Source organism: Leptonychotes weddellii, chromosome 1, assembly GCF_054177405.1.
Source record: "Leptonychotes weddellii isolate Sample4059 chromosome 1, ASM5417740v2, whole genome shotgun sequence".
Lineage (NCBI taxonomy): Eukaryota > Metazoa > Chordata > Mammalia > Carnivora > Phocidae > Leptonychotes > Leptonychotes weddellii.
In genome coordinates, this window is record NC_138369.1 from 99194636 (window position 1) to 99212086 (window position 17451).

Sequence of the window (17451 nt, forward strand, 5' to 3'; positions counted from 1 at the left end):
GTAAAGGTTCATAGGTTTAACCAGAATTCCATAATTAAGGAAAGGCATACATTACTCACCAGATTCACTTTCAGAGCTCCTCTCAGAGCTGCTGTCCTCCCCTGAATAAAAACATACACCACAGGAAGTACACAGTGAATAAAAAATATTTTTTTAATTATACCTATTATAAAATAGATCCGAACTCAACTGATTTCTTCCTAATTTAATAAATTCTCATTGAGTCCAAAACTAGTCTGGTTCCTATAAGAGGGGGCTTATTTTTCTTCGGAAGTGGATAAAACATACTTGAGTTATTAAGTATGAGCTCCGATCACCCTCTGGCTGCAGTAACGATTTCATCTGGTCATCACGCAAGCCCTTCCCAGTCGTGACTTGCCCTCGCTGCTCCTATCTGGCTCCTGCATTTGCACATCTGGACAGTTCACACACACAAGGCCAATGACACAACCGTGCAGAAATTCTGGAGTGTGTGTGCCATTGACTGAAGCACAGGACAAACGTAGTCCGTATTATCCAACTACTTCTGGAAAGAGTGGTCCCCAAGAATGCTCCCTCCACTTCCTCACCCCCGACTCAGTGCCTCAGCCCACTGCAATCACGCTTCTGTTCCCACAGCTAGCTGGAAATCCTCTCCCTGATGTCCCCAAAGGACCACTAACCCCCAGAAAACGACTCCCACAGGTAGACACCCACCACTCCCTCCTGCCCGCATGGCCCTCCCGTGATGTCTGTCCTGGTTCCCCTACCTCTCTAAGTGCTCTCCCCCGGGGCGGCCTTGCAACTCCTGCCACCACCACCCTCCCCCCCAATTACTAACGCCCCAGGCCCCACTCCTCATTCCCAGCCTCCTTTCCCCCTCGAGAGCCCTCAGAAGACACGGCACCCACTCCCCAGTCGGATCCTGACCTCCACCTCCAGGGGCACCTGGGCCTCTCCTGGCAGACCCCAAGAGCTCCCCAGGCCCAACCTGCCAGCCGGGCTCATTCCCCACTCCCACTCCTCATCCTCTCCTCCTCCCAGTTTCCAGACACTGCCTCCCCCTCCACGCAGGCTCTGGATTCAGCATGCACACACACGGAAAGCTATTAGCATTATTCTCAAACCCTCCTCCCTACGTCCATAACGAAGGAGTGGCAGCAGTTACAAGGAGGGAGGAAAAGATCTGAGAATAATGAGAACAATAATAACAGCGCTAAGAGCAGCTTGTTTTGAGTGTTCCATGTGCTAGGCATGTATGTATGTTTACTCGTTTACATGTACTTACTCATATTTATTTACTCATTTTGTATATGTATACTTCACATATATTTATGTAAAATGCTTCACTTGTATTTACGCATGTCTCCTCACGACTGCCCAATGATGTAAGCGGAGGCCAGACCACCCCCACCCTACCCCCCCCCCCCCAGGAAGTCTGGAGCTAAGATTTCAACTCACGCAGTCTGGCTGGAACCTGCACCCTCAACCACGTTGCTACACTTACACACATGCTTATTATTACTCCAGCAGGTCAGCCCCTGGGAGCTGGTGACTGGTTGGACGCGGGCCTAGAGTGGGTAGTGGGAGGCAGGTTCCTGTATGAGAGGATGCCTGCGGGGAGGTGAGGCACTAGCTATGTAGGGACAGACGCTGGGAAATCAAGTGATGGGACGTGGCCTTGGTCCTCCAGGGCTGGAAGCACAGAACAGTGGTTCTCAACCTTGGCTGCACCTTGGAATCACCTGGAGAGCTTTCTCAACACATCCATGCCCAGGACTCGGCCCTTCCCTAGAGGTTCTGATTTAGCCGGCCTGGGGTGGGGCCTGAACAGCAGTATTTATCTTTAAAGTCTCCAGATGATTGCAATGAATTTTAACCACTCCCCTGTTCCCCAAACTTGAACGCCAGGATGATTGCCACTCCTCCAAGCCTTTCCAGATACCTTCCCACTGCCTGGAAGCCCCTCCCCAAGGCCCCACCTCCAGAGTTCCCAGGGATCTGTTCAGACCCAGCCCAAAGTCACATCTGCTGTCCTCTACCCCACCGAGTTAGCCTGCCTCCTCGATGATCCCTCCTGTCACATTTATCCTCTGGCAAACGGCGGCTGATTGTCTTGCTGTTGGTCTGCCAGGCCTGGAGCTATGTCTTACCATCTTGAATGCATGAATGAACATCTGCCCGGCTTCTAAGTACCAAGCAGACCAAGACCAGCCTCCTAGGTCAGTTCCCTTGCTTATGGAAACTGCCACCTACCAATCTGGAGCGGTTTGCCTCCTTCTTCAGTCTCTCCTTGCCCTCTGTGTAAGGAGGCCAGCTTGCCAGCCAGCAGCCAGGGAATGCCTGAATGTAACAAAGCAGCTGCAGTCCATAAGTAAAATAAATTATAATTTTCTAAAACTGCAAATGCTTCATACAGTATCAGTTTTTTAATAACTCAACATTGACTTAGGAGTACCATACCTTTTTCTTCTGAAGAGGCATTGTGATGGTCATCACTAGCACAAGAAAAGAAAAAGACTTTTAAAAACTGATACTAATTTTACATAAAATAATTACGAAAATCTTCAAAATGATCATTATATTGTTTCTCCAGAAATGTTGCAAATTAAAGAACTCTCTCCCTCCTCAATGGTTTTCCTGCCCCTCTCATTCTCCACCTATGGACTGACTCCACCTACAGCCAAGCCAAACACACCAATAGGGCTTGTTGGATGTGCACCTGACCCCCTTCTCGTCCCGTCACACCCCCAGGAGCCAGCACCACACCTTCAAGGTTCACAGGATTGCCATTCCATGCCCAGCCATCTGGCTTTCCTCTGTCCCATCCCTAGGCACACAGTCCTAACTGCCCAGCCTGCAGTGGCCTCTAGGCCCTCCATCTGGTTCCGTGAGTCATCCTCCTTCTCCCAGGTCGTCTCATTCTGCCTCTCTGGCCTCCTCCCTCAGATATGGCACCCTGAGCACTGAGGGCTCTGAAGTTCTCTCCCTTGTCCTCACCACGGCCTGAACTCTCTGTGCCCTACGCACATGGTCTCCACTCTCCTGCTCCCCATTCTCCCCTGGACTCAAAGCTACCTGACTTCTGCTCTCCCACGCTACCAGTGACTCCTGGCCAACAGACCCAATGGGCCGTCTTCAGTCCTTAGTGACTATGGCCTCATTAGATGAAGTAGGTGGCGGGCTTCTCCATGGCTTCCACATCCCTTCTTACCTGGTCTGCTGCCACCTCCCACCTCCCCTGTGGCAGTGACCTCTCCCCTCTCCGTGTGCTTCATCCACTGGCTCCATCTGCTCCAGCCTCCCGGGCAGCGACGTGACCCAGAGTCACCTCTGCGTACCCTCCTCTTTCCACCTCATACTGCCTCATGCGCCCTTCACACCAGGGTTTCCCATCCTAAATCTGCACCTCCTTCCCAGGCCTCTTCTCTGAGTTCCAGGTGCCCGGGGCCTGGGGGGCACTTCAGTACTTTAAATTAACCACAGTCAGCACCTAATCGTTGCTTTCCATCTTCATCAGAACCTGCTCCTCCTTACCTGCCTTTGCAGAGAATCACATCCCTGGGGCACCTACCTGGAACCTCCGGCAATCACCAGCTCCTGCCCCCTCTTCCTCATCAAGCAGCCAATCCAAGTCCTCCTGAGCCTCCCTCTAGAGATCTCTCAAATCTGTCCCCTCCTTGGCATACACTCTCTGCCTCAGTTTAAGTACGTTCCCTCTCTCTCTCTTCCTCTCCCTCTCTGTCTCTCATCATTGGCTCTCACCTGGTTAGCTGATTATAATTTTCTCATACTTAGTATACATGCCTGCAGTCTCCCTCTCTTGGTTCATCATGTGATTATCAGTGTGATCTAATCACGTCTTTGCTTATACCCTTCTGTGGCTTCTCAGTGCTTTCTGGCTAAACCTAAGTTCCTAGGCAGGGCGCACAAGGACCTCCACCCTGCTCCCTTGTCTCCCACCCATGCGCTCCCCCAGAGTGAAAGATCCTCAGTGTCCCAAGCACACCCTGGATAACACACACACACACATACACCACTCTCTCTGTATCACCACCCCAGCCAGGGTCATTGCCTATGGCCTTGCAAGTCATATGCCCCAACTCTGGGGGCTCCATGAACATGCACTATGATGTTGGGGCACCCCCTGGAGTTGTGTGTGCATATAAGTAACAGCCCTGCCCTCCCCTTGATGCCAAAACTCCTATTTATCATGTAAGAACAGCACTTCTCAAAGTATAGTCTGAGGAACATTAGAGCTATATGAGGTACCCTCTAAAAACAGTTGTTCTGGGCCCACTGAATCAGAATCTTTGATGAATAAATGAAAATACAGAAAGAAAACAACAATGATGTCATTTGCACTTATACGTGTTTAAAATCTTTATTTTCTCATTCAATCACCCCAAAAAGCCTCTGAAGGCCATTTTACGAATGCAGAGAGAGGCTCAGACAGGTTAATTAACTTCCTCAGGGTCACAGAGCTAACAACTAGAGAAGGAGCACTTGACTCTAGGCCATTATGACTTCAAAGCCCACGTACTTGCCTGGCCCAAAGCCTTCCCCGCCCCGTGCCCACCACTCCACCCCCAGGTCCCAACCCTGGTTGCAAACTGAGGACCAAGACCGCAAAGGCAGCAGACCAACTGCTTTCCCTTTCCCTCCTCTTCTTCCCCCAAGTCAGTTGGGACCCCCAGATGTTGTAAACCTCCTTGACTCAGGATTTTAGCTGGTAAACTTCCCCAAGTATTTGGTATTTCCCAAGCTCCATGGTTCTAGGAAATACACACATTCTCGTTTTCAGACTTAAATCCTTTTGTTTTTTAATCCTCAACTCTTGCTCAAAAGGTCAGGCTGTGGTGGTGAACTTGTAATTGGGAAATGCTTCAAGAAACCAAGAAAGGCTAAAATATGGTTTTTAATGAAATTTATAAAAGGACAAGCCGGGCACCTGGGTGGCTCAGATGGTTAAGCATCTGCCTTCAGCTCAGGTCATGATCCCAGGGTCCTGGGATCGAGTCCCGCATCGGGCTCCCTGCTAGGCGGGGAGCCTGCTTCTCCCTCTGCCTCTCTCTCTCTGTCTCTAATGAATAAATAAATAAAATCTTAAAAAAAAATAAAAGGACAAGCCAAACATGACATCTTTTTTCTCTAGACTCCTACCTCTTATAATGCAGTCACTATGCCTTTTAATTTGAAGATAATTATGAGAACATGGATTGAAAGTTGGCCATTCTTATTGCACAAAATATGCCTGGTTAAAACCCACTTCTGTGTTCTCAACAAAACTGTGTTTTTCTCCTTACTAGCACTTTCATTTTCCCCTTTCTGCAGCTGCTTATCTGTTTCCAGACATGTATCCATCTGCTTAGATATTACAACTTTTGCTAAAACCCAGAAAGCCTCTGCATAAAACCTTCATTTTCTCCGTGAAGTAGATGAGAGTGAGTGGTGCCCAAGATGAGATTAGTGAGGCTGCGGGGTAGAAGGCCAACTCCCGGCACAGAAACACCCGACACGAACGCCAGGACAGCGAAGGGGGAGGGGCTTAGACGCAATGAGGAGGAGCCCGCCCCCAAGGCAGCTCCCGCCCCCAAGGCAGCTCCCTCCCACCCCCACCCCCGCGCCGCCTCAGGAAAGCCACATGGGGCAGGCAGACCCTAGTGGACCCAGAGGGCTCCTTGCCACTGCATGAATGCTAGGTGCCCGCCCTCTCTTCTATCATGGACACTGTTACCACCATGGAGAGAGAGCACCCATTCCAAATGTTTTCAGTTTAATTCAGGGACTAAAGGTAAGTAGGAAAGGGGCATGGACATCGACTACTCAGCACTTAAAACTCCTTAAATGTTGATGTGGACTCCATCATTATTACTAGGTAGAATTTTACTGCAGTTCCAACACCAGCATCAAATATAAATGTTGCCTCATACCTATCAGCTTCCAGGCCCCAGACTGGCACAGCCCCTTCCCTTAGGGGAAGGGGGAAACAAAAACACCCTGCATCTTGGCACAGTAAAATCCCTGAGCTGCTGCAGGCCGGACAGAACAGGCTTAAAAACCTCAAAGGGCTAATATTAAATGAGGGTGTTTATTGAATGTTTGTTGGAAAAATGAGGATTCTATGAAACTATGTGCAAATGAGCAAAACCAATTGTTGTCGGAATTAAGTCATAGCTGCAATGAAATGAAACCTGAGAGCAATACCAAATCTTCATGTAGGTGCAGGACCTTAAAACTTCCAAAGTGCTTTCAGACCCACAAGAGCACCAGCTCCTCACATGAACTCTGCCAGGAAGGCAGGGCAAGGACTGCCATCCCCACGTGCAGATGAGGACACTGCAGCTCAGAGGTGCCCAGTCACGTAGCCAAACCCGCACAGGCCGGTGAAGGATGCACGAGAACCAGAATGCCTGGACAGGCTGATATCAGGCATAAGAATGATTTCACCCAATCTGGCTCCATAAGTAATAATTCTCCACCCAAATATTTTTTAACAATACTTAACGTAAAAATAAAACCTTAATATGATAGCAACTTGTACTTGTTAAATGTTTACTGTGTGCTGGAAATTAAGTCAAGGACTTGGCATTATGTCCATTAGCTCATTTAACCATCACGACCATCTTTTAAGTGCCTGACACTGAGCTAGTAGTATCCCCATTTCACAGAAGAGAAAATAATGCTCAGAGATCTTGGGTAACTTATCCGAGAATCCTGGTCCATCTGATTGGAGAGCCCAAGCTTTCACCAGTACAGTTTTACAACAGAAAGCTAAAAATTCTGCCAAGTAGATAACGACAAAACACCAGTCTTTCTTCCTACTAAGGCTCCTACTGCCTATGAAGGTAATTCTCAACTGTAGGTAAACAGAGTTTTCAGGCATACATAATATGCCCCAAATCCTCATCTAACTTTTCACCAGAATTAAACCAAGCAGTATTTTACTTCTTTTAGCCCCTATCAACCTTCTAGAAAACAGACCATAACAAGTAAAGTAAAACCCATAAGTAAATCAGTTAAAGAAAGTGGAAAAGATTTTATGTTAGTCACAAACCAGAGTTAAAATGCACAATCATGAAATAACTATACTTCCTGGGGCATAATCGCAATGCAAGTAATATTCTCTATAATATAGATCTCTTTTCCATCAATTCAAATTAACAAATGCCTATTTACCATATGACAGATGCTGCGCTAGGCAGAGGGGATATAAAAGTAACACAAAACACATGAACCCTGTGCCCAGGGGGCACCCAAATGGAGGAGGAGACAGATCAGAAAACAAATACATATGTATACGATGCAGGAAGAACAAAACAAAAATAAACATAAGCTATAGTGTTAGCCCAGAGCAGGCTCTGAAGAACTAGGAAGAACCGAGCTCTTATGCTAAGATCACAGGCACGTGACTGACTACACAGCCAATTAAACCATGATGCTAAGGCCATCTTGCATTTTCAAAGAGTACTGCATCCCCACAAACAGGATCCTCCAGCTGTTAGGCTCAGAAAAAGCTGAACATGAAAGGAACCTACAAGATCTTCCAGTCTGATGCATCATTTTACAATGGGAGATGGGAAAACAGGAGAGGGCAAGTGAATAAATACCCACGATCACATAGCTAGTTATAAGCAGACACAATCTCACAACTTGTCTCAGGTCTCCTGGCTTCCTTATCAATTCATTCATTCAGCTAACACGTGTGGAGTGTGTGTGCCAGATATGAGTGAACAAAGCAACTGGTCTGTGCTTTCCCCAGCCCAGCAGCCTGATGGGGAAGCCTGACTTCCTGTATCTAAGACAGGAAGTGCTTTGAGAGAATGACAAGAGAGCTCCTCTAAGATTGAGGAATTGGGGAGGGCTCCCTGGGGAAGTGACATTTAAGCTGAGCGACAAGGGACAGCAGAAATGGACAAGAGAGAAGGACTGGGAATAGTGGGGGCAGCTCCTGTCTGAGACAGGAAGGAGTGGATCAAGGTCCAGGAACAGGAGGAAAGCAAGTGTGGTCAGGGGGAGAGAAGCAGGAGATGAGGAAGGTCAGGGAGGTGGAGAAATCCTAACTCTGTAACCAAACTGATGGTAACCCCAAGGATGCTAAGTGGCAATTATTCAGTCTGCTGAGTAGTATCTATATTTCCATCTTGGGAAGATTGACATCTTAAAAGCAGAGGAGGAAGTCAATAGTGCAGGGTCCCAGAATCTGCTGTCCTCAATGTCTTACATGGGGACCACGTGAACCCGTGCAACCCTCTGACAACCTGCAGGTTAAGACACTGCTTGTGTTGAGTCCAGAGGCCTAAGCATTTCCCCAAAGAAAACCTCAGTCCCCCAGGCCACAAGAGCTAGTCCCCCTGCCCAGGCAGTTGTAGTAGTAGGTGATAAAAACCTCCCACGGGGCTGTGTAACTTTAAAGCACACTCCAAGGAAACTGTCTGCATTCAGAACTGAGCTCTAGAAGCCAAAAGTCCCCTCCATACAAGCCAGGACAGAAAGACTTCCATCCATGCCAAGCTCTCCAAGACCAGCCCTGGGGTAGGTCAGAGACTCAATAAAGGGAAGGTGGGGGCAGGTGGAGGAGTGGGGGACAGGAGAGATGTGGGTACCCTAAACCACCAGCTGTCCAAAACCTTGAGGATACTTTCTGAACCAAATCGGCTTCCCATCATGACCTAGTTTCTTTTCTTCTTTCTTCCCAAAGATCACCACTTCCAATCAGCTTGCCCACAAAAGAAGCCATCCTATGGGTTTTTTTCTTCAATGTTCAGGTCCCTGAATGAGAGCACAGTCTTGGGTTCCTCCAAAGGTACTCAGTGCTGGTAAAGATGGAAAATCCACAGGGCTGGCTCAACAGGCTGGCTCCTTCACCTACCCCTATTCCCTTTTTAAATTTCTCCAATAGGAAAAAATAATGGTGGAACTGGTAGATCTTTGGGTACCAAAAGGCTAAAGGATTCATTGCATATTATTTGTAATAAGCAAAAACTGGAAACAACTACCATGCTCATTAAGAGTAAGAAATGGATGAACAAAACGTGATATAATCATATAATGGAATATTATGAACAATGAGAATGAAAGAACTGCTTACACACAACAATGTGGATTGACCTCACGAACATAATGCTGCACAAAACAAACCAGACGTGAAGGTTATATGCTATATGCTGCTATTTTTATAAAGCTTACAAATAAGCAAAATTAATCTCTCATTCCTTTGGGAAGGAGAAACAGGACTGTGAGTAATCGGAATATGAGAGAGGCTTCTAGAGTGCCATATTTTATGTATTGACCTGGGCAATGGTTACATAGATGTGTTCACTTTGTGATGTGCCACTTAAGATGCTTGTGTTTTCTCTATGATTGTGTACACACACACACACACGGGTTTTCAGCATCTTGGAAAAGGAAAGTATCTAGAACTTTGGCTTTACAGGCCACAGTTGTGAATGGAGAATAACCCTGGCTGGTAGGGGAGCAAGATGAAGAGGCTAAGTGCATTGAGGATATGGCCTAAAAGGCAGCTAGCTGTGGGGTGGCAGGAACTGGGGGAAACAGTTTCAGGGTTTACTCCCTTCCTCCTTCTTGTACCTGTCAGTGAGAGCTTAGCCTAATGTACTCCAAAGGGAAGTGGGGCCAGGAGAGAAAAGGGCTGGGACCAGGCTGGCAGGGAGAAGGGAGGCCACTGGGACATTTCCAGCAGTGAGAAGACAAGGAGGGAAGGAGGAAAAGAGAAGAAAGAAATCCTGAGTGAACAAGGAGAGCTCTCCTGAGCTGAAGATGTGTGGGGTGGGGAATTGCCATGACTCAGCCCCGCAGAAGGAATTTCTCTTCTCCGCTCCTTGAGCCAATAACATCTCATGCACACCTGGATTAATGGAGTTATTGCACTGCTCTGCGGTAATTTGTTTACAAGTCTGGGAACTGATAAAACAATGAGTGCGAGCGAAGGGGTGTGTATAGCCAAGGATTCCACATCCCCAGCATCCGGCACATGGTTTGGCATAGAATTTGCACCAAAAAAAAAAAGTTCATTGAACAAATAAATGACAGAAAGACTCTATTCCTCAGTATTTAAAAAATCTGTAACAAACAGCTTAAATGGTCAAAAATATGAGAAGGGAATGCTGTGCAGCTACTAAAAATTACAAGCAACTTTACAGCTTACAGAGACTTGCACCTCACCCTTGGCTGATACTGAATTTTATGGACTTTGTTGCCATGCTGAAACATGAAAATGACACATTAGCAACAATCTCCCTGAAGAGGCCAGGAAGATCAGAGATGGAGGACTAAGGAGTTTTCATGGAAATAGGTGGGGAGGGTACATATCCTACAGTAATACCAACAAGGGCTGGTAGTTCTGGGTGGCCAGCAGAAAAATTCGGTTAGCTCTGTTTGTGTAAATAACTGTGTTAATGTCACATACTATATTTCAATTCACTTCCTCTCTTTATTGCTTTGGCAGGGGGAAAACTTCACTTCTAGCAATAATTTAAAGTTCTCTTTAACAATCATTCCCAAGACTTGCTATTGGGTGAACATCTCTGTAAGAAGAGTTTTTGATTTTCAGTGTGGACTCAGTTCGTGTCCTACTGTGGTTTTGTTCATGATCCGAACGTCAAGAAATCAAATAGTAAAACCTATCTACACACAGACTTTTCTAGGCTGCCTTCCTGATTGCAACAGTGTTTTAAAGAAAGGACAGTGGCAGAAAAAACAAACCTCCCTCCTCCCTGTGAGGAAACTGGGCCTAATGTTTAATGATCCACGAAAAACTGAAGTCGTGGACACTTTAAACCTTGGCAGTCTCTCCTTGTTCTAGTTGTTCCTGTAGAAACTTGGTTTTGCAGCAGTGACTGTCCAAAAAGAAAATTTTCTGCAGTCTGAATCCTTGCTGAGCGTTTATGCACTGCTTTTGGGTGACTTCCTGCAAGCGCTTAACGGCAATGAAAGGATTACCTAAAGGATATATTACACAAACCGCCCATCACACGTCTTGCTGAAACACCACATCCGATGCTAAAAGCCTCCTCCTGCAGATGACAGTAACTCTGGAGAACACGCCCACAACATCCTTAGAGCATCCCCAAACTAGCTCTTAATAAACATTCCCATGTAAAAAGCAGCTGCTTTTAAAGCTCTGGTGAGGGACGCCTGGGTGATTCAGTCGGTTAAGCGTCTGCCTTTGGCTCAGGTCATGATCCCAGAGTCCTGGGATCGAGTCCCGCATCGGGCTCCTTGCTCAGCCGGGAGCCTGCTTCTCCCTCTGCCTGCCGCTCCCGCTTGTGCGTGCTCTCTGACAAATAAATAAAATCTTAAAAAAAAAAAAAAAAACTTAAAAAAAATAAAGGTCTGGTGACAAACAGAAGCATTGGCTACCTTTACAGTTATAGCAGAAATCCTTCAAGCACTGTTGACTGGAGCCTTCTGTGAGCGAGACGTTGTGTTAGCGCCACATGGGGGGTGAGGGGCTGCCGGGGGTGGGGCCTCCACGCATCGGCAAGGGCGGCGTTAAGGGAACTAATTCTACCCTCGACTCAAACAATTTAAAAGCCGATGGTGTTCAGCAAGACCCCGGGCACCCTCCTGGAGCGAGTCCTCTTCCAGGTACAGAGGGCGCAGGGGCTCCCGAGAGCTGAAGCCCGGGAGCTAGGGGCAGATGAGGACAGCAGAAACCGAGGCTCGGGGGCGGGGAGTCACCGCGGAGGCGGGAAGCGCGCGAGTCCACCCGCGGGGAGCAAGGGGGCGCCGCAGGGCGACCTGCCCTCCCCGGCACCCGCCGGCGACCCGCAGCCGCCTCCACCAGAAGGATGTGAATACATCGGGCCCACCTGCCACCGCTGCGGCGCCGAGCAGCAGGCGCCCAGGAAAGCGCGGCCGCTGGGAGCCGCAGCGCCGCCTGTAGGCCCCGCCTCTGGGCCGGGAGCGCGGGGCCTCCGGAGCTGCGCGCCCCCGCCTCCCGCGCGGGCACCTGCGCGCGACCCCGCCGCCGCCTGCCTTACCTAGGTGCGGCCCGCCGAGACCCCGGAGCCAGGCATTGAGGGTCCGAGTCGGGCCCGGGGGGCGCACTGGCTCCCCACGCTCTGCGCCCGCGCGGGGCAGGCGCCGCCCGCGAGGTGTGCTTTGTTTGTGCGGCCGGAGCGGGGATGCCGGGACGGGAGTGGAGCGCTCGCCCCCGCCGGCACAGGGCAAAGGGCAGAGCCCGGGAGAGGCCGGGGGTGCCGAAGGGGGCAAAGCCTCTTCTGCAACGCGTCGACGTTGGGCCCGGCCGTCCCCCGACCCTGCTCTGCCCTTTCTCCTTCCGAACCCCCCAGCCCCGCAGATGCGCTCACCTGCTCTCCACGACCCCCACGCCGCGGTTCATCGTCGCTCTGCCGCTGGGAGGGGGCGCCACGCGCGCCCCGGGCTCGGCGCTCAGTGCGCACCCGGGCGGCTGCTGCAGGGACTCGCGTGCGGAGCGCTGCCCTGCACACTCGGAGGCGGACGACGCTGCGCGGGGAGGGAAGAGGGCGAGCGAGAGCCACCGGGGGAGGGGACTGACTGGGAGGGGGTGCCGGGCGCGCATCCGCAGCGGCGGCCGGAGGCTGCCGAGGCTCCGGTAACGGAAACGCACGCTCGCCGGCGGCCCCGCGCGTGCACACTGGCGTGCACACCAACGTGCACACTCGCACACGTGCGTGCGCACACCGGCCCAGCCCCGGCTGCTTGTCGGCGCCTTCGCGCCGAGGGAACTCAGCTTGATGACCCTAAGCGGCGGTTTCTGTGAAGAAGGACCCGCGCCATTCTCTCAGGAGGGGTCAGAGAGCTCAAGTCACATGGGAACTTTTTAAAAACACCCCCCCCACGAAGGGGTTCCCAGATTTGCTTCTTAGGATCTATAAACCCCCTGAAATTCTGTCAGGTTTTGTATCTAAAATACAAGTGCCTGGAATGAGGTACCACAGCTTTTATCAAATTAACGGCTTCGAGACCTCCCCCCGCCCAAAAAAACCATAAAGATGGATGGATTAAACCAGTGGTTCCCAAACTTTGCAATGTATTAAATCACCCAGAGAGTTTTTTAAATAGCGATGCCCCACGTAGCATCTCACACCAATTAAATCCGTGAAGTGGGACCCAGGCTTCACTATTTTTTAAAAGTTCCCATGTGATTCCAATGCTCAGGAAAGCATGCGAACCACTGCCTAGACGGTTGGTGGTCCTCACCACACACTGTTCTCTTTTACCCCATTTTTCAGCATAGTTGCTTGTCTGCTTTCCACGAAGTCGTGGCTGTCACAGCACCTAGCCCAGGTCTGGCTCACTTCAGGGCGACTGCAGGAAGGAGGCAAAGGCAGAGTCCAGGATGGGTCCTCTAACTGGCAGCCTTCTCTTTGCTGTTCTGAAATTCTCCACAGACTGAAATACCCCTGACCTCCTGGAAATGGCCTCATGTAATGCTTGAAGCTGGGGAAGAAAATGGCTCATTGCAGCTTGAAGAGACATCTGTCTTTGAGATTCCTCCAAAAGGCTCAGCCCCGTGCCTGCCTCACTGTGACTGGAAGGTCCTGCGCTGGCAGTGTGGGTGAGCACAATCAAAGTCATAACCCCTACTGGTGGAATACCTGTGAGTCCAACACTGTAGTGGACACTTTATATTCTAAGAAAGAGCTGTCCTGGCACTGTTACTGGGCCTTGGTGTTCTCCCGCCGAACATCAACAATTTCGCAGAAGATCAACACCAGACAAGGCCTCTCTGGGACCATGATGGATCAAGACAAGAACAAGATCACTCAGCAATCATGTCGGAACACAGACAAAATGTGAACATGGTCCAAGCCACAAAATACCAAACATACAGCTATCCTGGCTAATAAGAGGGACTGCTGCTTCTTGGCCACTCATGCCCTTAGCCTTACTCGAGTCTGCCCTCTCTATGGCTAAGATTTATGAAGATACACATTCATAGAACTACCCCTGCTTTCTTAAGCCTGCCCCCAAGTCAGTTAACAAGAGCCCAGATCCTTTAATGATATTTTCTAACATCCTCTCACTGAGATACCTTTATGGTGTCCCTCACCAATGAGTAATAAATCCAGCTTGTATAACTACAGGTGTATTCCAAGTGGTCTTTGGCAAGAGGACATTAAAAATAAATTATCTTGCTTAATCATTGCAATAACAACACAAGGTAAATATTACACCCTCTTTACATATACGCTATCTGGGGTTCTAATAGATCATATAACTGGAGCTCACACAGGGCCACCAGCTGTCAGTGAAAGCTGGTTCATGTTCACATGGGCTTGTGGGGAGCCAGACTAGTCTGTTGCCTACCCACACAAACTTTGGCTTCCAGATGAGCCTGAGCTCTAACCCCAGCTCTGCTATGGGAATTTGAGCAAGTTATTTAACTTTTCTCATTCTCAGCTTCCTTGCCCCTCCCCCCAAAGGGGGGATGTCTAAGAACTGGTATTTTTTTAATTGAGATATAATTGACATATAACATTGTATCAATTTCAAGTATACAACATAATGATTCCATAATTTGTATATATTGTGAAATGATCACCACAATAAGTCTAGTGAACATCCATCACGGCACATAGTTACAAATTTTTTTCTCATGATAAGAACTTTAAGATATACTCTCTTAGCAACTTTCAAATATATAATACATTATAATTAACTATAAGGAATTGGCATATTTTGTATAAGCTCCCCAAGTGGCCCAACCCAGCACCTGTTGGCCCACCGTGGTTTGGGATCTACTGGCCCTATACTCCCTTTTCCTCTTTCCCATTCACTTCTCAACCAATTGTAACATTGTTCCTGACCCACTGCCCACTCTTGCTAAGGTCAGCAGTTACCTTGCAGCTGCTACATCTGAAGTATACTTTTCCATATGCTATTGACTCACTTGACCATTCTCCCCTTCCTGAAATTCTCCTTCTTTGGCTTCCAGGAGGCCCACGTGGTATGATAAGCAACTGAGGCCCAGAGAACTAAAACACTTGATCCAACAGCCTGTGAGGCACTAAAGCCTGTAAACAACCATGTGAGTGAGCTTGGAAGTGGATCCTTTACCCCAGTTGAGTCTTTTCATGACTGCAGCCCTGGTGGGCCAAGCTACTTCCAGATTCCAGACCCACGCAAACTATGACATAATAAATGTTTGTTGTTTTAAGCTGCTAAATTTCAGGATAATTTGTTATGCAGCAGTAAACAACTAATACAAACAGGAAACAAGATCTTATGGTTAGTGCAGTAGAATCACATCATTTGCACTTCAACTTAGGTAAATTCAACCTTAGTTGGTTTGAAAAAGAGGGAGAGAGAACAATTTACACAGTGTCAACAATTCTGCCTTCTATTCCAGTGAAATAACAGGATAAGATGAAAGAGGTGGGTCTGGTTTCATTAATCAGTCTGTTCCAGTCCTGGGCACCTCTCACAGAGGAGAAAGTCTTGATGCTGGCTGTGCAGCTCATATTTTTAACTATCCATATTTAGTACAAAGTGGGGGAAATGAGGCTAATTCACTGACTTGGGTTCAATATATAATGTAGTCAAAATAACCCCTGAAATCCCTTAAGTAATCAGGACCTGAGCCCAGAAGTCCCCAAGCAAAGAATAGTACTGACCTTAGGCCAGGGCCACCCTGGAAACTTGCTTTAGATGGCCCCACTGTGGCCCTCCTCCATTCGTACCTCCCACAGGATGAGGAGCCAATAAGGCCCAAGGGATGTGCCCTTCTGGAGACTGTTCCCCCCCCACCCAACTTATAGACCAAATTCAGGGGATAAGAGATCCCAAATTCCCTGTCCAAATGGTCCTGAGCCCATTTCTAGGGCCTGCATAGGCCTTTTTCCTAGGTCCAACTTTCTGTGGGTGGAGCATATCACCAGAGTGTACAGGCCAGGGTAAGAGACACCAAGGGCAGCTGCTTAAGGGGATATGGATGGCGCTTGGGTGGTCCACATGGGAGCTGAGTGGTCCACATGTGTGTACAGAGCCCTTCACCATACGGACAAGGCAAGCAGTGGAAAACCAAGAGGGTGGCCTATGGACCCCGAGCCAGCTCTCCTAATGCTGCCTCACACTGGTAATGGACTCTGAGAAGTCTAACTTGACCTGATCTTCCACATCATTTTACAGGAATATCTGTCAGGTCAGGAAAATGGAATGTATTCATTTAACAGTGGGCTAGCTTGATTTATAACTTTTAAATATTTAGACATATTACATAGGGACATTCATCATTACTGTAGCCTTGGGTCCAAATGATCAGGAAGCTCTGGCCAAGAACCAAATTGCTTGTATTTACTTCAATTTACTCTAGTTTTGGCCTCTCTTTGCCTGAGGAAGTGGAGGCCAAGGCATCATTTGAATGGGAGAGGACACCACAATAAAGTGATTACTTTTCCATCTCCTTCTCCTTTTATTTAAATATATTTGTTTATTATTTTTCCCAACACATTTGGTTAAATCCATGAAGATGGTGTGTCTTCTCTCTCTGAGGCCCAAATGAGGCTTGTTCTTGGGAACCCCTGTTGGTAAAGTCCATACTTGGATTTTTTGTTTTGTGGTGGTTGTTTAATCTTTTCCCTGGGGTAAATACTCATCTCAGGAGTGTTCATTCCAGACTATTTTCCCCAAACCTTCCTATATATTATAGAAAATACCATTTTTATGTATGTTTGTCTCAAAAATTGTGTGACATGTGCACTGCTTTTCAGTTTGTTTTTACTCTACAGTGTATCTCAAAGGTTTATCTATCTAAGGACAAATTTTGTTATTTATATATTTATCACTATTTGATTTATATAATTTTTAGTCTCATTTTGATACTAAAGATACTATATGAAATTTGTATGTGAGTCCTGCTTGTTTTTAGATTAAAAAGTAAGTTTATTTATCTTAATTTTTGGAGAATGGAGTATTAGTAGAGAGAGATTTGAAGAGAGGATTTCCTGAAGATATCTTGGAGAATTCCTTAAATACTATAATATCAGGGGCACCTGGGTGGCTTAGTCGACTCTTGGTCTCAGCTCAGATCTTGATCTCAGGGTCGTGGGTTCAAGCCCTGCATTGGGCTCCATGCTGGGCGTGGAGCCTACTTAAAAAAAAAAAAAAGATACTGTAAGATCAGAGTGAGAATCGTTCCTTGAAGCTGTGAACAGGAGAAGATCAGGCATTTCCTGATTTAAGTATGTCAAAGACTACTCAGTTTTCTCTCCACATCTGTTTTCTCTGTGTCATAGACTCTTATCTTCTAGTACCAGGCCTAGAAAAGCAGATGCAGCCAAGATATCAACACTAAGAAGTTCTTTTGCTACTGACATTATCCAGTAGAAGTCTTTAGTTATGTATTCAAACAACTCTTGGTTTTCTTCCTAAAGGCCATTGATATATTCTCTTGGGTTCTGAACTACCTTAGAGCTTGCCGTGTTTGTTTTCTAGAATGAGGGCATGCAGGTTTTTTTTTTT

General features: G+C 47.8%; 1 protein-coding gene across 2 annotated transcripts in view; it reads right to left on the bottom strand.

The window, feature by feature from the left end:
* LOC115943919 (NACHT, LRR and PYD domains-containing protein 1a-like) overlaps window positions 1-12477 on the bottom strand; it is a 31503-nt gene extending 19026 nt beyond the window's left edge. Inside the window, exons 1-4 of one of the 2 annotated variants that reach the window (XM_031037788.2) lie at window positions 12315-12477; window positions 2443-2477; window positions 2236-2322; window positions 60-101 (exon numbers count right to left, since the gene is read on the bottom strand). In XM_031037788.2, the coding sequence (XP_030893648.1) occupies window positions 60-101; window positions 2236-2322; window positions 2443-2477; window positions 12315-12346 (196 nt within the window). In that variant the 5' untranslated portion in view covers window positions 12347-12477. The remainder of the gene's footprint in view (window positions 1-59; window positions 102-2235; window positions 2323-2442; window positions 2478-12314) is intronic. The other variant, XM_031037789.2, reaches the window with a different exon arrangement.
* Between the last annotated feature and the right edge of the window lie 4974 nt (window positions 12478-17451).